This window comes from Pseudorca crassidens, chromosome 6 (assembly GCF_039906515.1).
Source record: "Pseudorca crassidens isolate mPseCra1 chromosome 6, mPseCra1.hap1, whole genome shotgun sequence".
Classification (NCBI taxonomy): Eukaryota; Metazoa; Chordata; class Mammalia; order Artiodactyla; family Delphinidae; genus Pseudorca; species Pseudorca crassidens.
In genome coordinates this window covers 85,622,251-85,643,502 of record NC_090301.1, presented here as the reverse complement: position 1 = coordinate 85,643,502, position 21,252 = coordinate 85,622,251, and the positions used below count along the sequence as shown (strand labels likewise).

The 21,252-nt window shown below is 36.1% G+C and overlaps 1 protein-coding gene across 19 annotated transcripts in view; it reads right to left on the bottom strand.

Annotated features, from left to right (window-relative positions):
• Positions 1-21,252, bottom strand: part of GTDC1 (glycosyltransferase like domain containing 1) — a 493,504-nt gene that overhangs the window by 330,636 nt on the left and 141,616 nt on the right. For 15 of the 19 annotated variants that reach the window (XR_010944469.1, XR_010944472.1, XR_010944471.1 and 12 more), the window contains exon 3: positions 6,208-6,411. Coding sequence is in view for 14 of the 19 variants with exons in the window: in XM_067742033.1 (XP_067598134.1) it covers positions 6,208-6,386 (179 nt within the window). In the remaining 5 variants the exon portion in view is untranslated. Of the gene's footprint in view, positions 1-6,207; positions 6,412-13,001; positions 13,229-21,252 lie in introns of those variants that run through there. The other 4 variants (XM_067742037.1, XM_067742035.1, XM_067742036.1 and 1 more) reach the window with 3 other exon arrangements.

Below are 21,252 nucleotides of genomic sequence, written 5' to 3'. Positions count from 1 at the left end.
AAGGGCAGTGAGCTGGGCAGTACTGGAATGCTGTCTCTAGCCAAGTTCATAAACCAAGTAGAGAACTTCACAGTATAGCAGTTTGAGGGTAATTTGGTAATGGCAGGTACTGAGCACCACAAACAAGAATGTTATTTTCATTCATGAGTTTACCCGAAGATTTTAAAAAAGCATCACATGTAGCATTTATTTGGATTTAAAGAAAAACCTCAAGAGGAAAATTCAAATGACATGTGACTTCTATCGCTAAAAGCTAAAGAGAAATGTGATAAGCAAAAATGAAAAAATCACATTCACAAACCTAGAAAGACTCTTGGTTCCCAGATATCAGCCTCCAATAAGTTTCAAGAACTATATCCCTTCTCAAGACCCCAAGAGGCACCACCACCCACTTCTAATAGAGAAATCTAGTAATATATTTTTTCATCAAGAGGTAGTCGGGCTTAATTTACTTAATTAACCTACTTCAGCAAGCTAATGAGATAGCATAGTGGTTAAAAGCATGGGCTTAAAAAGAACGAACAGTGTATGGCCTTTGCAAGTGGCCAGACTTGAGCTCAAATCACGTATCTACTATAACTAGCTGTGTAACCCAGTGCAAGTAACCTGACTCTAAGCCTGAGATTCTACCTCTGCTAAACCAGGAAAACAATATCTAGCTTCCAGGACTGTAGAATGTCTACTACATGGTAAATGTTCAATATGTTAGCTATTATTACTATTATTTAAATCCATCAAATCTTACCTTGGTTATAGAGATGCAAAATGACTGCCCTTTGTATGCCTAACAATACTTCACTTACCTACAAATTCTTAACAAGTCATCACTTACTTTTATATTCCCAACTATGATGCACAATAATATAAAGATGTCTTCATGATTAAGATGGTATTAAATTACTCAGAAAGGTACATTTTAATAAAATGATGTTTTATTACTAAAGTATTATTATATCATTCAGAAAGTTATATCTTTAACAAGAGGTAACAATTCAAAACAAGATATAATTGCCAAGCAAAGTAATTGAATTATTAATTTATAAAAGAATTGTTTGAGAAACCACCACCTTCCTTATTAATTTACCCATATTCACTAGTTTAGCCATCTTTATTCACAAAGGCTAGCTAAAAACATCAAACATACATAGGTACTTCATATCAGTTAAAAATGTTCACTCTCCCAAAGAAAGTTATGCTTAATGTTTCACAGCAAATAGTTCAATTAAGAACAAAAATAAATAAATAAATCACAGCTTCCCTGAAAGAGAATCTGCTTAATGAAAAGACACAGTCAAGGTACCATTTAAGAAAATGGCAAATCATAACAGAATTATCAACAATCAAATATCACCTTAAGCTTGAATTTCACTTTATACATTACTTGACCCAACTGAACTTTCATTCAATTTATTTTCTATCCAACTATTTGCTTTCCTTGCCCCTCCTTAGATATTTAAAAAAAAAAAAAAGGTCAAGGGTTGGGAGTAGGGAAGGGAGATATCATAATGATAATCAACACCAATTAGGACTAGTATGGCTACAAGAAACAGAAAACCTAAAAAACTAGACACTTGATCTCATGTAACGCAAGTCTGGAAAGAGACAGAGAAGAACTGGTGTAAACCAACCTGCACGAGGACCCAGCCTCTGTCTATTAATGGCGAGATTTTTAGTTAATGTAACAACAACTTTAATGATTATAGTCCCATTCGGATTTTCTATTTCATTTTGAGTGAGGTGTTAGAAGTTATGTTTTTCTAAGAAATTATCCATATTGTCTAAGTTTGCAAATGTATTAACATAAAATTATTAACAGTATTTCCTCCTTTTTATTGATCTGTGTCATATTTGTAGTTATACTTTTTTCACTCCAAAAATGAATTGTGCCTTTAAAAAATAAATAAAGCATGCCTGGATTTATATCTGTTTTATTATTTCAAAATCACTAATTTTAGTTTGTTCATCTTCATTATACACACACACACACACACACACACACACACACACACACACACACACATATGCTTTCAATTTCACTATTTTTTACTCTTTTTATTGTTTCCTTCCCAGTACTCCTCCTAGATTAAAGTAAGAGGGGCCCTGCCCTGGGCCAAGCTTTAGAAGGCACTGCATATCACAATTTAAAAAGACAATAATAAAAATAAATTTATTAAAGATGATGTGGCTGCGACTGTCAATTTAGATGCAACCCACGTTGTGATATGCAGTATGTTGACTATGACTCAGTTCTATTTTTTAGTATCCGTTATAATTTCTTCTGTGACCCATGAATTATTTAGAATTATGCTTTTATTTCCTGACTTACAGGGTTTTTGAGGAATCTTTGTTAATGATTTCTCTCCTGTTCACACTTCAGAATGATTTCATCTAAGGAGGCGGAGATCACTGGCGGAGGGCTACTGGGGCCTGCTGCCTGCACTGGCAGAGCAGCTACTCCCCCAGGCAAAAAGGGCTGCAGAGACTGACAGCAGGAAGCTGGCCAGGGCACACAACAAGAGAAAGGTGAGAGGGATATGGATGGGGCACCAACAACCTCTGCTACTCTAATCCCCAGGCAAGCATCTTCATTCATTTCCAATGCACTCTTCCCTTGTTTCGTTCTTATAACCTCCTTTCTTGGCACCAAAGATGGCAGCAATAACACTCTTTGGCACCTTACTTTTGGTCACTTGTCTTGGAGAGATTCCAATAAGAGGACACAGAAAGCTTCCTAATTCAGGTTAATGCTGCACAGTATTTCATTTCAAGAACGTAACATAACTCAGTTAACCAGTCCCCTTTGTGAAAACTACGCAGCCACGGCTTCAAAGCAAGGTGACCACTCTAATGTCCAAATCCCTCTCCAGATCCTCTCTTACTCTGCTCGGCTATGAACTTAAAACGAAATTTATTACGTTTTACAAAACATAGCTAGATGTTTTAGGAACAGAGGGTTTTCAGGGTACTAGGTAGCTATAGCGTTCCAGCCTTTCATCAGCCATTTATGGCAGCTCAGGTGTTTTGTCCTCATCTTGTCATCTGCTAATTGTATACATCATAACCACAGTGAAATGCAGAGAAGGGGAGATGGCTTTCTCTTTTTATAAGTAAAGCACAAAATAAAATAGAAAAAAACTTAGTTGGAAGAACCCCCAGAAGTAATCTACTTAAACTGAATTTGCCAGAATCCAGCACTAGCTTCAAGGAAAACTGGGAAAATCTGGCAGAGAACGGAATCATCATGACCGACTTAAGTCCATCAAGCTTCACTCCCAGGGGCTGGGTACCTAGCCACGCCAAAGAAAACTAATTCTGTTAACAAGGAAGAAGGGCTGTTAGGTGGGCAATGATCAGTATCTGCCACAATACCTCAGATGGAATGAAAATATAACTGTAAGCATCTGAGAGTGAAAAAAATGATTTTAAGTAAGAGCGATTCTTTCAGTTCAGTAAAGATATTGCAGAAAGAAAGAAGAACGAAATATCTTTGATGCCTACTCTAGGTATATTTTAAGAAAGTAGAAATGCTTGATGCTGGGACAAATGACTCATACATTTCAGAACATGAAATTTGAGGCCCATCCTCAGAAACATTTTTCTGCATTTTGTGAAGTTTCCAGAAGGCAAGGCTTTAATAAAACCTAATAATTACCAAACTACTTTTGAGAAAAATAAATTGTGGAGCTTTTGTAATCTATAATAAAAATTAAACAGCTCTAAATGTGAATCATGATGTATTCTTTTCACTGTCAAGATAAAGCAGAATCAAGCTGATTAATTAGACTGGAGCATTTATTCTTTTAGTAATAAAATATTACCCAGATAACGCGCTTATAAAAACAATGACTATGTGTACAGATGTTGAAAAAAAATAACCTGTGTACCTACATTCAAGGTCTTTCTTATCAGACACATTCCTCCTAGTTCAGAGTAGTTTTTGCATGGCATGCAATATTGGTGCTTAATCATTTTATCTTTATGAATTTTGGTGATTTCATTTGACAAATGTACCAATAGAGTAAGTAAATAGAAATCAAGAACTTTTCATATCTTTAAAAGTCTCCATAGAGATCAGAATTATCTGGTGTAACAAAACGTCATTCTTGCACTTCTATCTAGGGTTGAGTGAGCATATTTTTTAACTTCGCATATAAGTTTTCAAGCTGCTGCTGTTTTTTCTAAAAGTATTCAGAAAGGTTATTTGGTAAAGAGTAGATAAGTTATCGTTAGTCAAATATAAGTGTAAGTTAGACTGGTGAGGTATATGTTTTAGTGAAGTCTGATTAGATTAATAAGTACCATTAACTGCAGCTTAAATGGCTGAGTTTGAAAGATCACAGATACCACTGTTAGGACCTGGAGGTTATGGCTATCAGAGAGTAAAACTTTATATTTTATGACACCATCTTTCAGAAATCTACCTCCCAAATAAGACTGCTTCAAAAAGCAATGTGATGTTTTACCTCAAATGCTTCAGACCTCAAACGGAGTGGGGAAGCCACGGGCACAGAAGTGTTTGTTTGCATGCTATCCACACACATATATTTGTGATACAAAAATTCCATTCCAAAACACTGCGTAATCAAAATGAAATCTAACAGCAGATACAGAAATGGTTTGTTTCAATGCTCAAATCATTGTAGAAATGTATTATATCATTTGGTATGTATGAATGTATTATATCAAATGGTAATGTTAAATGAAAATGTGCCATAAAGCCAACTGGATTCCTTGACCTTAAGTAATATAATGCAATTGGTGCTGAGAAAACACAATTAAATGAGATGTGAAAGCAACTATAAACAATCAATTTTAGCACAGCAACAGTGCTAAAATCCTGTTTAGCACTGTTTCAAGGCAACGACTCACTTGTCATTGCCTTGAAAACTTTTGTATTGATACATGCACTGAAATTTCTAATACTACTAGTGAATCCACAATACTCACTTGGTGATTATCAGAATATAAAACATTAAATTATGTAAGGAAAAATACACTTTAGATTAGAAAAATACAAAATTCTCAATATGCCCCCAAACAGCTTTTACCTTTATAATCCCAAGCAACATGACTTGAGTGCTCACTGCTGTTCCATCTGACAATCTGAATTCTCAGAGGCGATGCATGGCTTTTATACACCAAATGGGTTATTTTCTGAATCCCCAAAATTACTACTAAGAACAGCAACCTACATTTAAATCTCAAGCTGCTCTCTCCCTTGTCTCTGCCCTACCTTACAAGCAGCAGCAGATGGAAATGGCTGCTGACGCCAAGGTGAGCACTGCAGCTTGCAACGTGCCCTTTCTCTAACAACCTAGCTGCTCGAACTCCATTCATTATCAGTCTGGCCCTCCCGACTCCTGCCACCACCAATGCAGTCCTACACAGAAGGGCCCAGAACGGTAAGAACATCGGATATGTAAACCACAGTAGGATAATCTTCCACTATTTAACCATCAGGAGACATATGGCAGTAAGGATATTCAGGAGGATTCCATTCTACTGTTTCCTTAAAATGGAATCGGTATTTCCCATCCACACTTTTCAGTGTGACTCGTAAGCCCTTCTAATAGGTCTCCCTAGTTCCCACTTCCTAACAATTCAAAATTCAAAACTGAGGCCTGTGTCCCCCAAATCTATTCATCCTTCCAGACAAAGCAAAGTTGACCAACTCTACAAAGCGACCTCCAATTTGTCACAGTCAAAATCAACTTCTCCCCTTTTCATACTCTCATGACACTTTAAAAACTACTCATCTCTGAATAGTCTTTAAAGCCTGTAAGGGCACAGGCCTTGGTCATATCCATCTTTCCAACATTAGCTCCTAGTACAGAACAGACACCCTAAAACAGCATACTCACTAAAAGAGGCATGGGAGGTTATGGAAGCAAAAACCAAATGTGCACAGGATCAACTCTCATCTCAGGCCAAAAAATGTCATCATACACCCACACGTGCATGTGATAAAAGCACAAGACAAATGAGAAAAGGCATGCAGGCGCTAAATGAATCCACTTTCCTACCGACCAGGTGTCCTCAGAGTACAAATGTAGTCGGCTGCTCTGTTGTCGCTAAAGGAATAGCTACTGTAGTCATTCTGACCAATTCCATAGTTGAAGGAAATCTCACAGAGGCCAACAGAGAAGCAACCTCCTTAGAACAAGTACATTTAAAACAGGCTGGAGACGCAGCCTGGGCTCTAATTACCTGTAATGCTCACTGGCAGGAATATTCTGAGAGAAGTACAAAGCCGACGTCCGTGCTCTCCAGTGCCATTTCTTTGCAGGAAGGGTATAAAGAACACAGTGTTCTAACTCTTCTTGAAGCAGATCCACCAGTTGTTTATGGGACCCTCCATAGAATGCCTCAATGATGAGAATACTCATTGGCCCTTTCAAATCTTCACAGATTCTAGATATTAAGCAAAAAAAAATTTGTATAAATATTTTCAAATAAATATGTTAAAATATTATACACAGAAAGCAAATAAAGTCGTTTACAGACAAATTACTTTTTTAAATAGGTTTGTCCTGCTTTTTTAAAAAGTATATAACACTTGAGGTTTGTACTTTGGAATCAATATTTTTATACCATTCATGTTAATAAGAGGAAATAAAGATGCTTTATTTTTCTGATTTCTGTTTTTTCATGTCTTAAGATTACTTCCACAATGACTCAGTTTTTTCCCCTACCCAGGAAGTTTAAAGTTCTCTCCCGCTGTGATCACTCACTTCCTGGCTGGAACGGCTATGACCCTGACTCAGTAACCTCAGCACTGGCTTGGCCTAGAGCTCTATCTAGACTTGGACAGTCACTGAACTCCTGTCCTAACTAACACTTTCACTCCAAGAGCCCTTCATTTGCATGGGCCTTTCCAGTTCAGGAATTCTCTGATTCTGGAACTCTCATATTAATCCATCTTTAAATTCATCAGCTACCAATGCCTCCAACGAATCCATATTTAGAAGACAGCACACTCATATTCAAATCTCTATTCTCTAGTGTTAAAAATCTTTAGGATACAATTTCTTGAGACGCTTGACCACTTCCTCAGTATTGTCAATATCCCACCCCCAAAGGAAGACCGAAAAAGTAGGGTAAAGCTGTATGCTTGTGAACCAGCAAATTTTCTACAACCTTACTTTAAACAACAAAGGCATTAAGAGCGATAAAGTAACATTACTATTAAAGATGTGGTAAAACTGTCACCACAGAGAATCGGCTGTCAAGCAACTTTTTACTTTAATAGTATCACTATTGTTGAAGTGCTCAGTGAGATAAAAATATATCTATGAATGTAAAAACTTTTATATATTTCAAATTATATGCTATTTCCTGTAAGAAGTAAATAAGAAATATCACTTGGTACATAACAACTACATCGTTTAAAAATATTCCAGATGTTTGAATTCTCCTTTATGACTTAAGTAAACACCACTCGTTCAGCAAGCATATTGCTTTCCTTAATAATGTTGTTCCACAAAATTATTAGTCTCAAAAACTCAGTGATGCTCCTAACTAAGAAAACTGTGCTTTACCTTGCTCAGTCAAAGCAATGCCTGCTTAAATTGCCTTTCAAAGCAAAATGTCTCAAACGGTTCTCAAAGAAATGACTGAAGTGAAAAAAGCTTATTTCTTGATGTCTTAAATCTTCCAATAAGCATTTTTGGGGAAAAGATACAAACACACACTTCACTTATCTGTAAAATAGGAAGCAGTGCTCCTCAGGTGGAAAAAGTATGAGTCCTGGGGTCAGGGAGATACAGGTTTGAAGCTCAGCTCTGTCATGTCCTAGCTGTAGGGCCTTGGACAAGCTACCTAACATTGTAGGACTTAGTCTCACCTTCTCTAAAATGGGGATAAAAGCACTAACCTCAGAGGTGTGATGTGAAGATAAAACTGAAGCATAGCAGCTGACAAACAGAAATAAGGTATTTTGCCCCTCCCATTATTAGGATAAACCACCTTACTTAAGGAGTAAAGATAGAATCCTCCAGCATTTTAAAAGCAGTTCTTTTCAAACACAGCTCCTTATTCACCAAGGAAAGGTGGGAAAAGTAGATATACACATGCATTTGAAAGGCAGTGGGTGTTACCCATTCCCCATCAGCAGACTGTATTTCAAATACAAATTTGAGAGTACTGCAGATTTTGTGGGCAAGAAGTAAGCTCAGAGACTGCGCTATGCAGCTCGATTTTTTCAGGCTGGCTGGTGACTTCAACTTTATAATGCTGTATTCGGTAAGTTAACAAAACAGCCTCCAGGTTTAACAAAATGGTAGCCAGTAACCCTTCAAATGAAGGAAACTTCTAGAAAGCAAATGAAAAACTAGTGAAAGGCAATTTTGAAAATTATATCAAAGGTTTCAAGAAAAAATAAAAGCAGTTTAACACTAATTTGCTTACTGCATCACATGACAGATATCTGCTATCTTGCTTTATTTCCTCTGACCTAACCACACTAAGGTGTATACGCCGTGTATATGTTTAAAAGGTCTCTAAAAGGTTCTTATAAAAATGACCTGAGATATTTCCCCAAGTGATGGAATGTGATATAAACCACTCTAGAGAATATTCCACTCATATATAACCTCAAAGAAAGCAACATTAATATTTGGAAAAAAACAAGCTTTCTGATTCTTCATTGCTCTGCCCTTTTCCATGATTAATCTAGAGCACGTACCATGCCCTATAGTTACAGATGTTTCTTATGGGTCTGAATCATGAGTTATCTGCAAACTATCAGCCACTGTGGAGGCAGTACGTGTAGGTGCTGCTGTAGATTCAAGACACTCACTAAGCAGAACTGAACACCAAGCGTGTGGGAGGTTGAAAAATAGAAAAGCGGAAAAAAGATTATAGTTATACTAGATTTCCACCCCTTTAATAGCTCAGTAAGAAGAGTGAAATGTTCAGGTTTGAACTAGCGTTTACTTGAGCATTCTTCTAGTGGCCAACGGGTGTGCCTGCATTTGGGGTATTTTTCTAGGGAGAGTAACTATGTCCTACCACCTCTGAAAACTATACTTAGTGGCTTTGATTCATGGAAATTTGTTCTGCTTGTTTTGTGGAGACAGACATATCCTGGCAGTTCCCCCTTTTACTTCTACTGCAACTTTTGCAGCAAGAAGAAATTTTGTTCTTCCCCTATAGTCTTCTTTAAGCACAACCTGGAAGAAAGATGATTCCCACTAGGTGCAAGCAAAAGAGGGGAACCTGATTTTTAAATATAAGATTCAAACCAAATGTCATTACAGCACATTAAAGAACTGCTCAAATAATACTTTCACTGTGCTTCATTGAGCTTTGTTTTAGAAAACACTGCTGGAAACATGAGCAGGAGTTGGGAAAAAAAAAAAAAAGACACTGTGTTAAAAAGGATTTTTGCTGTTACACTGGAATTTACTAAAAGATAAAGGGAGTACACCATTTGCCCATTTTAGCAGTAATCCCAGAAAACTGAAGATGGTCACCTGGCATAATAGATTCTCAGGAGCACGCCAGGTAAATACAGACATTTTGCGCCACTAGCAATGGCTACTGGAGAGTGAGTGTTTTGGAGCAGCAGTAACAGGGCCTCAACACTGAAAGTCCTCACTCCAGAGAAGGACAGGGTCTCCTCCACGGCAGGAAGCTGCGGCCAGGTGTTTGCCAAAAGATGCTGGGTGAGCCTACATGCAGCCAAATGTCTTACATAGGTGCCTGGATTTATGAATCTGTTAAGGCATTAGCACATGTACCACCACAGACCTTAAGCCCTGAAACAATTAAACGGAGTAAGTATATTAGAATTAGGGGTATGGCATTTTAAAAGGAAGAAACAAACAAACAAAACTTCCCACATTGGAGAATAAACACCAAACAGAAAGCCCACGTCCTTTCTACATGACACTAGAATGATGATATTTTACGAGTAAATGGCCAATCCATTCAAACTCCCTAAAAGAGCATAAAAAATGTTTCAGATAAATTTTTATCAGCTTTTAAGTTTTTCTGCTTAAACAAGTAAGCTTTAGTTTTAAAAAACCTCATTTCTTCAGCATTTTTTATTCCCCAGTGACACCAATGAGAACCTGCTACACTATTAAAGCTTTATGAAAGTTTAATTCATTATCAATACTATGATTTAATGATACGTGGTTAAATGCTAAACATTAATTTAGCAATATAAAAAGAGTCAAAGTGATAGCTAGGACATAGGAATGTTAAACCACTTCAAGTTCTATTTAAGATTACCAGAGGTCAAAATGATCTATTGGAGAATTATCTGCCTTCCAAAAATGTACATTTACAATTAAGAGGGAATATAAGGTGAAAAATCACAATAGTATTTCATATAAATATTTTGACCAAAATGAAAAGATGCCATTAGAGTCATCTCAATTAAAAATGAGTAATGCATTATTGATAAGATCACCAAGAACAAAAGTAGCCTGAAACCAATGCTGTGAATATTTTTAAATTTATATTAAAACTTTTGTCATCGTACCTGCATTTATTTTAAGCTTGACCCAGTTTCTTTATTCCTTGAGCCATGATCATTTTCAAGGTGAACTACATTTTTGTCTACCTCCTCCAGCAGTTATAACTGCTGTGGTAGTTCAGTTTTTTGTTTTTAAACAGTATAGCTAAAGGAACTTTGCCATATGCCACTGATTTATTGAAAAAGATGTGCTAAGTATAAATATCTCATGTGGATTTTTAAAAACTGAAGCTAAGTCACATTAGAAACCCATAATTAGCCCTCATATATGATGTCAATGCAGTTACCTATAATATTCAAATAATTTTCCAACCAAATACCAAGTAATAATTTTAAATTAGAGGACGTGTTGTATTAATATATTCCACAGACACCTTACTGCTATTAGTTGTAGGAAGGTATGGTTTCAGTGATGATGGTTTTAACGATTTTAATCCCACACACATGAGAAATTGATTTCACAGGCTAATCCACACATGGCTTGATACCTTAAACTTCAATCAATTGCTGAAAATATATTTTCTATTTGCCTATATACAGTACTTGGAAAGTTGAGCTTGGCAGAGCAAAAACAGAAAGCTTAAACACAAAATGGTGTAAATTGAGGAAAGCAGAATTTGAGTAGGATTTCCCGATAGGTCATCAGAGGTTTACCTAGTATTTCCTAACTGACCCTTTCCCCTCTTCCCTTCTGAACCTCCAACCACCAACTCCAACACACCCAGGTTCTACTTAAAAAGCAACCAATAACCCAGCAGAGTAAAATAGGGCAGTACTGAGAAAAGTTCGTATTACCTTCCAGCCCACTCACTTATTTTAATGATTCATCAGGGAAACCCCAGTTGTTAAAATATACCTGAAATCTCATTAAACAAAAAAAAAAACCAAGCATGAAAAGATTTCTGCTTTGAAACATGTTGTCATTGATTCCCCTAACAGAACCTATTAAGGGTAAATGTGTAGTAAAAATATATTTTGCTGAAAAAGTTTCTTCAAAGTACTAAAATACATTCTATTATGACATGGGGGGAAAAAGAGACAAGGATAAACAGATCCTATGAAAAAGTTATTATAAAAAATTTCATAAAAATCATGCATAGCAAATACATCCTAACCCCTAAAGCTTCAATGTAATCTCTGAAGACTGATAAATAATCTAACATTGAATGCAGTGCAATAAACTTGCAATTCTAAAACTACAGGCATTCACAATATTATACACAAATAAAGAAAGTCTGACCAATAGTAAGGCATGAAATTGGATTCCTGAGCATTAATTTGAATTGAAGATAACATACAACAGAAACTGATCATTATTCCATTTGATTATGGGGCATACAACCTAACATTTATGACAACTTGTATACTACTGTGTACTTAAATAGCAACTTTTTTTTTTAATCTTGGATTCATACTGAAAAAGATGTAGCACTGTAATATTCTATTCCCCCACAAGGCTATGGATATTCTAATTTCATCAACTCTGACTTTTGTTTCCTGCTGTGATAACTAAGAAGTGAGGACTTATGCACCAAAACCAAGATTTGGTAAGAAGACTTATATGCCACACTATTTGTGAGACAATTTAAAGCTATTTTCAAATGTGCTGTTCCAAATATATGATTTGCAATGACCTTTTAACACGTGCTCTTTTTAAAACTACAGTCATATATGCATATATGGCTATTTAATTTTCCCTGACAAATATTTTCATTCTTTCTCGATTTGGGATTTAACTTTCTGCTTAAAAATATCCATCACTTATACCATGACTTGAATTAATACAAAGTCTTCGTTATAACTATCAGTTCAGTATCAAATGCAAATTCGACAAATACCTACATGTACCGACAGTATGACATCATTCACTTGTTTTCAAATATGCATAATTTCCACAAACAACTAGATATATATATATGTATATATATATAAAACAAATTCATTACCTTACATTTTGTAAAGTAATATTCCATATTAATAGCAAAATTATAGCTGTGAAAATTTTTCTCTTAGTGTACTGCTTTAAATCCACAAATAAAATATTAACCCTCTTTCAATTTTTCATTGCTATCATTTTCATGAATAATTTTAAACTATAAAAGTGCAATGAATTAGTTCTACTGAATACTAAAAATATTTTCAATTTGCTGACATTTTAAAATGTGGCAGTGTATTTATGAATCAATAGAAAATTATCTCATCACTCATTTGAACTATTGCATTACCCTTTTAACTAGGTCTCCATGCTACCATGCAATCCAGTTCCCATCACACCATTCTCCATAATCCAGCCGCAAATAATCTTACAAAATGCAAATCTGATCATGAAGTGACATGCTCAAAAACCTTCCATATCTCCATCACCTAAGGACAAAACCCAAGGCGCTACACATGGCAGTTAAGACCTTCCTTTTCTGGCCTATTCTTTTCTTTTCACTACAGCCTTGCTTCCCCTTCTCTAACTTCAATCCTCTTCCCCCACTTCCCCAGGATCATCGTAGTAATACCAAGTACTCACACTCACATGTGTGTATTTTACACTTCTGTGACTTCACACCTTTATCTCTTTTCCATCAGCCTTTTCTTCAAGTTCACCTGATGAAATTTTCTTAAAATTTCTCCATGTGAATCACCAACTCCAAGAAGCCTTTCCCAGAACTCCTCTTAAACATGACTTCTTTTCTACTCTGTACAGTAGCATTTTACTTGTTTCACTCTATTTCCATGTTCTGCTTCCCTGTGGGGCTGTAAAAAATTTGGAGGATGAGGATCATGTCATTATTTTCCTGGGGGTTATCCCAGGATCTGCTATATAGTGGATGTCACTAAGTTTTTTGTAGAGTTGAACTGAAGATCAGGAGGAAATGGGAAGTTGATTCTGCCCTTAAAGAAGTAACACTGCTTTCACCTGAACACAGGTCCTGAGCAAACCAGTGTCAGGCAGCACTATACTTGCTACTAGTGATTTCCCATTATTCCTGAAGCCTAAACCAAATCAAGCAGCTAGTATATCTGAACACATTTTTTTTGTTGTTCTTTTGGTTTTTTGCGGTACGCGGGCCTCTCACTGTTGTGGCCTCTCCCGTTGCGGAGCACAGGCTCCGGACGTGCAGGCTCAGCAGCCATGGCTCACGGGCCCAGCCACTCCGCGGCATGTGGGATCTTCCCGGACCGGGGCATGAACCCGTGTCCCCTGCATCGGCAGGCTTACTCTCAACCACTGCGCCACCAGGGAAGCCCCTGAACACATTTTATACTCTCTTTCAAATACTTATCTTTTTTCTTACTGTTCACTGAATTTACTGAAATGAATAAATCATTTTCATGTAGATGCGTGTTTGTCTTAACCTACTAATGCAACAGAAGTAACAGTGATTAAAGATGTGGGAGAAACACCATAAGCAACTGAATTCTAGGCCAAAGCAAGTTTCACGGCCTAAGAGAATATCTCTGAGATCCATGAATTTTGAAAATCACCTACCGTTTTTTTATTGTTTGATCTATCGTCATCCTAGTTTAATACTAGAAGTGGAAGTAGGATGAGTAACCAATTCCCTCACCATCAATCTGGAGATCCCATTCCACATTTAGTAATTAGGCTTTTATTCAACAGGGAAGAAAAAAAGGCATTTTTAAGTACTTTCTGCCAACAATTATGCATTTTATAAAAGTTCAACAAGATAAATAATGTATTTGCTTTCTCAAGATGGCATTTCTCCAAGTTTTCCACCTTCCTGAAATGGGCTGCAAATCAGCTTCAGTGGGAGAAAATAGGGCTATCTGACCCATTCGGATATGGACCCCTAAGTGGAGAAGCCAGGGTGAATCGCAGAATCATAGATGGCAGGAAGGCTGGTGCCACTGTTCAATCACTTCTCTTTTATAAAAGAAGAAATAGAGACTACTGGCATCAAAGAATAAGTGACAGAGCAAAGTTTAAACCCAGGGTTTCTAACCCCATATTCACATATCTTTCCATTATGCTTCATTCCAGGCACCTGATATGACCTGAGTAGAAGGCACCTCCATTTCCTAGTCTTTGTAGTTTTTGGATTGAATATCAATATTTAATAATTATTACTACGTAATGGTATATATTGCAGTATAAATGTATATGCATGTGTAATGTAAATGTCACTATAAGATGATAGATACATTTATTGCATATTACATTTAATAAGAACTCCCAATAGTTTGTAAACCTAGGACATCGGTGGTATAAGTCACACAAAACTGAACACCAAATGGTTAGGATCACAAAACTCAAACTTTTGTGACTTCTTCCTGAGTCCTGTATAATCATCCCTCCCCTCACCTCACAACCCTTATCCTTCATCCCCCAGCTCTAGACTGGCAATTTTTTGATAGGATAATAGGATGGACAAAAGACAATATCCAAGATTCATATAGCAAGAAAGGTGTGGAGGGGGAGGGGAGGAGGTCAGCCATAGGGCTATACTCAGTCTATTTCATAATTAGCTACAGTCACCATCAAACAAAGTTCGGGTCCCCTTGATGTAACAATCTGTAGTACTTCTCAGTACTTACCCCTTGTAGACTATATTTACATGAGTGATTACATAATACCCATTTCCTCCCCTGAATATTAAGTTCCATGAGGAAACTGACCAGGTCTGCTTGATTATCACTATACCCCCAGCACGTAGCAAACAAAAGGTGTTCAACAAATGTGCATTGAGTCTATAAACACATAAAACCCTTTAGCAATGGCCTCGACAATTTCTTTCTAATTCATCCAAGACCTTTATTATTATCAACCACAAATAATCACCCCTTACTACCACTAAGTACTATTTACTCTCATGGACAGAACTTAATGCACACTTTCTATCACCATCTAAATATAACAGGTGGCATCTTATTGTATTCAAAAGGACACACCTCATTCTAAGGAAAACAGTTCTGCCAACAGCCCTGCTGTGGTGTTTGGAAATCATGTTTCATACCATGGCCAACTACCTTCTCTGACCTGACTGGACCCTGTAAGAATATTTAACCAAAGGACAGTCAAGTCTATAACCTGGAAGGATTCAACCGGTTTAATCATTAGACTGAACTTTTTTATTAGACAGAAGCATTATCTTGCTACCCTACATGGACTTCTATGCCAAATTTTAACTCAGACCTAGCTTGTGCAAGGTAATTATAAATATATACACCAAACAAATTTAAAACAAAATGACTAACAGATTCTTAACTACCCTGGCACTAGTGCATCTCACTCAAACATCTTTTAAGAACTTAATACGTATTAACTAAAAAAAAATTATTGAAAAGTTTCCCTCTCCAAGTGGGAGGCACATGTCACATTTTCAGTTAATTCTGAAACAAAGATAGCAAAGTTACACTAACACTCAAGCATTCTCAATGTCCTATTTGAAGTGCAGCAAACCAAGCAAACATGGGTGGCATTCCCTTGATGAGTTGAAATAAATGTCACCAAGTATAACGTTCTGGATTTACTCACTTCCAGTGAAAAATAAAAAGGACATAATCTCACAACTCAATCTGTTTATCAGTGAGGGAAATCAACTTAAAAGAACTGCAAAATCAGGGGGCAAAATAGTATCAGGTAAACAGTTGGGAGAAGAAAAAGAAATTTCCATAGAGGAGCAGAGGGCCAGAAACAGAAATCCTTAGTACTGCTGTTAGATACCTTTAATATTTTAAAATTCATTTTATATCAGTGAAAGTCACCCTGCAGTAACATATTTTTTAAATGGTGTTAGGAAGCATGAAGTGAAGCCAGTATTAGAATCTGTCCTTTAAGATCAATAAAACCATAAAGATGTATCAATTAAAATATTTAGTGTCACTTCTCTCATCTCCAAAGTTCCACATGAATATAGAAATTTATTAGAAGTAGCATTAGTTAAAAGTGCATTTTCTTCTATTTATTTATTGTAACAGGTCTTTTTCTAGTTGCCATATATTTTTCAAGCATCTTCTGATTTGCCAGTAGTCTAAGACATTTATTGGTGGTTTAAGAAGTCAGCTCTAGATACAGTCTAGGGATTGTTACTGATAAATTTTTAAAAGCCCAAAAACCCAGTTTAGACCAGGACTGAGTAAATCTGGGGCTAATAGACGTGGTAATGAGAGCTGTATCACTATTTTTAAATATCACAAGGGGCATATCATTAGCTACTCACTATTATAAGAGAAAGAGTCAGTCTGATAATAATAGACTGGGATTTTAATATCCTGAAGATATTTAGGAATAAGCCTATTGAGTAATGTAAAGGAATTACACAGACAAGGGTATATAATTTCTAGAAGGTCTACTATTCTCCATAGTTTTGCACAGGCTGGCCCATATCATCTGACACACAAGTTTCCACTAAAAGAAGATAAGAAGCAATAGCTCAAAGTTCCCAGATTGCAGCAAGCACTATGACTTTTATCTATCTAGTGGCCTTGCTTGCCACTATTATCTCTTTATCAAATGGTTTTTCAAGGAGACATTCCAATAATACAAATATTTGGTCTAATGAGGCAAACCCTACAGCACAGAGTATTCTTTGCAAACTACTCAAAGCCGCACTCTGCATCCTCGCTATCTCTTAAGGAAATAATTTCACAGTTTGCAAACAGTGTGTTCAAACAGAGTAAGGTTGCTTAGGAGTTAATTAATTCCCCCTTGCATCTCTACTGGCATATATGTGTTCCATATCTGGGACCGTAAGTCTCTCTACTGGATTAATTAGCATACAAAGTTAACAAACAGCCTGAATCACTGTTGAGAGAGATAATAACTTAAACTCCTAAAACTAGCTATATAACATCCTGTATTTCATATAATGGTCGTTCAACTGATTTTAGTAGGACTGAATGAAGTAAAGAAATACTTTGCTTCCACTTATTATCGTTCTTGCTCAATGCTCTAATGTCCCTTTTCCTGCCTTGTTTCTAAACTTTACTTGCAAGAACTAAATTTAAAATATCAGATAAACTCCTTCAGATTGTTCAGGCGCAATGTGTTACCTCTCCTGGGAGTACCTGTAGGAGACAAAGGAGTGACAGGTGATGGTGAAATTTCAGCCATCTGCAAAGTACAGTTGATCCTTGAAGAACAAGAGGAAGAGGGGGGTTAATTCATGTATAATTTATAGTAAGTTCCTTCCAATGTGTGAATCCAACCCACCACAGACCCTAGAGTACTGTAGTATTTACTACTGAAAACTATCCCGGTATATGCAGACCCATGCAGTTCAAACCTGAGTTGTTCAAGGGTTAATTGTAGATGAGAATAGTTGTGAATTAAAAGGAGCCTTCTCAAGTCCTGCAAACACAGCCTGAAGGCTGCTACCTACTCTACTAATGCATAAGGCTAGATCTGCTTGAAAGTATTAAAATGTCCTATCACATTTGAACATAATACAAAAGGTTTGAAAACTATGCATATCTTTTGATTCAACAATAATACTTCTAACAATTAACTCTGGAACTTGTCAAGAATCTTTCTTAAAGTCTTTGCCCCAAATTGAAAACAATCAAAATATCAAAAAAAAAAAAAAAAAAAAGGATTTCTTATGATCAAATGATCAGTGATCAAAAATCATAATGAAGACTGTTTACTGGCATGGGAAAATGTCTCTACTATTGTGTGACTGCATGAAATGAATGTATTAAAATATATGACGGAATGACTAGATAAACGAGAGAGTGCACATGCACACAGGTAGATATAAATAATCATTTATGGTAGAATTATGAGTGATTTTGTTTTTCTCTTTGTACTTCATTTTATTCTTCAAGTTATCTTCACTGAATATGTTTCAACTTAAAAGAAACTATAAATTTTTCTTAACTTTAGGGAAGGAGGCCAAATCATTTGAAATAACAAACTACTTCCCAATTACTGAAGGCTTACTCCCCTTCAGGAGATTGCAAGTGGTTTTCAAATTATTTTAACTGCTATTGCTATAAGGAAACTTATTAAAAAATAATCATCAAGGGTTAAACTAATGCAGCTAGGGTTAGTCACAAACACTATAATTTGATTTTGCAAATACTGCTTGCCTAATACATGAAATAAAAGTAATACTCAATTAATTTAAAAATGTACTCGAGGGACTTCCCTGGTAGCACAGTGGTTAAGAATCCGCCTGCCAATGCGGGGGACACGGGTTCGAGCCCTGGTCCGGGAGGATCCCACATGCCGCGGAGCAACTAAGCCCGTGCGCCACAACTACTGAGCCTGCGCTCTAGAGCCTGCGAGCCACAACTACTGAGCCTGTGAGCCACAACTACTGAAGCCTGCACGCCCTAGAGCCCACGCACCGCAAGGCAGAGTAGCCCCCGCTCCACGCAACTAGAGAAAGTCCACATGCAGCAACAGACCCAACACAGCCAAAAATAAATAATTTTTAAAAAATGTACTCTAATTATTAAATAATTATAAACAGATCAAGATCTTTATTTACTATATATAAGAAATCTGGAGCTGTACTTTGACAGATCGTGTTAAGAACTAAAATATTATTTTGGTACTTATGGTTTTGAATAGGAACATGGGTAAGTATAGCACAAACTCAAAGTTTTAAAGTTCAAGTGAAATGTCAAAATTAATTGGAGCCGTAAATAATTAGGTATGCGTCTTGAAATAAGGGGAAATATTTAATTAAGGTGAATAAAATTGAAAGAACTTCTAGTTTCACACTTAATTTCCAAAGTGTCTGTATTAAGAAAGAAGAAAAATGTTATTGCATTATCATCCATATGTGTTACACGTTTGAAAAAAGAAAGAGACTCATTGGCTATCCAACTACTAGAGACACCATCCTGCAACATTAAAAGACTGTCTCCTCTCATAACCACTCAGATCGTTCCTATATTTAGATACATGCAATAGATGAATGGATACTCAATAAATATTCACTGGATACTTGATAAAGTTGAATTTTATGACATGTGAATTCTATCTCAATAAAGCTGTTATTTTTAATTAATTAATTAATTAATATTAACTCAATGGCAACTGAGGCTTAGTAGAGAAGTATTTTCAAATGGAGCCTCCAAGTTCTAGTACTTTTTACAATTTAAACACCATGTTTCATTTTCAAGTAGTAAGAAATAACTCTATTATTCCTGGAATTGTTTTCCAATGTAACTGTTTCATCATATTTCATTTTTAAAACCATCTATACTGAAACACTTCACTTACAAATGTAGAAAGAAAACAACCTACCACTAAAAGTATACAAATAATTAAAAATTAACCTCCAGAAAACACAAAAATACTAATAAAAATATGAAACATGTAAATGAAAAATTAGAGCCAAGCTTATCATTCCATCTATTTTTAAAGGGACACTAAGAATATACCTATCAATATATAACTTTCCATATTTTAAAACAAGCACGAACTTGATATGAAGAAGAAATCCTAACCCTAGGAAAGCGCCACGTGGCGTTTTTTAACTTTATTGCCAATTTGTTGACTCTCTGTCCCAGAGCAGATCACCTCCAACATTAGTACTCTGACCTTACAGAAAAGTGACAGATAAAGTTTATGGTGAGAAAAAATGAGTTTCTACGGGTTTCCAAATGGGAATTCTTATGACACCAAAAGCCATATAATAATACTGATTTTGAGGGCTTCCCTGGCGGCGCAGTGGTTAAGAATCCGCCTGCCAATGCAGGGGACACAGGTTCGAGCCCTGGTCCGGGAAAATCCCACATACTGCATAGTAACTAAGCCCGTGCACCACAACTACTGAACCTGCGCTCTAGAGCCCGTGCTCCGCAACAAGAGAAGCCACCGCAATGAGAAGCCCGCGCACCGCAACGAACAGTACCCCCGCTCTCTGCAACTAGAGAAAGCCCCTACACAGCAACGAAAACTCAATGCAGCCAAAAATAAATACATAAAATAAATAACACTTTTTTTAAATAATAATAATATTGATTTGATAGCTAAGTTTTTTACTGCCAAATTACAAGCTTCAGATTTCTGGAAAAATATCCAAGTGAATTTGCAGTAAAATACAATAAAAGAGAAGGCTAAGCTCATGATCAGCAGTCTAGATTGCTTTGTAAACTTTAAATATACATATAAAATAATTTTTTTAATCAGGTCTTTTTTAAAGTTTTCAGTATCTCAAGACTGACATTTTTTACTTTGGGACTGACTGATGCTCTTCCAGACATTTATCCAAAGTCAGTCATAAGCTCACACCTTTCTGAGAAAATATAAACAAGGATTATTTTCTTGTAAAACCATCCTCAAAAATTAATTAGAATATTCAAAATATTCCATTCTCACAAATGAAAATAAGTTGCTTGCTGAAATGACAGTCTTCCATTTCACTGCCTTAAAAATTAAGCTGGCATGGATAATAAAAGTGTTTTCTAACTGAATATGCTTGGCATTCAAATATTTTTAAAACAAATACTAATCCATAATTAAATTTCACAGGCACAATCTATAAAAAATAGAATTTGTTTTTATTTTTCTGAGAGCAATATTAATGATTTGATATCATAAAAGTTGTAACAATACCATTGCTTGCATAAAACAATAAACAAACCCGCAAATGAATGTTTACTTTCTTTTTCAGTCTAATTTTTACCATTCATTCATTTAGCAAATATCTATCGTGCCTGCTACGTGCCCATCACTGTTCCGGGTACTTGGGGATAAACTGGGCAACAAAACAAACGTTCCTGTTATCATAAGAAATTTCTTTCTAATTGGAGTAAAACGACAATCATCAAGTAAATGTATATCAGATGGTGGCATGTAC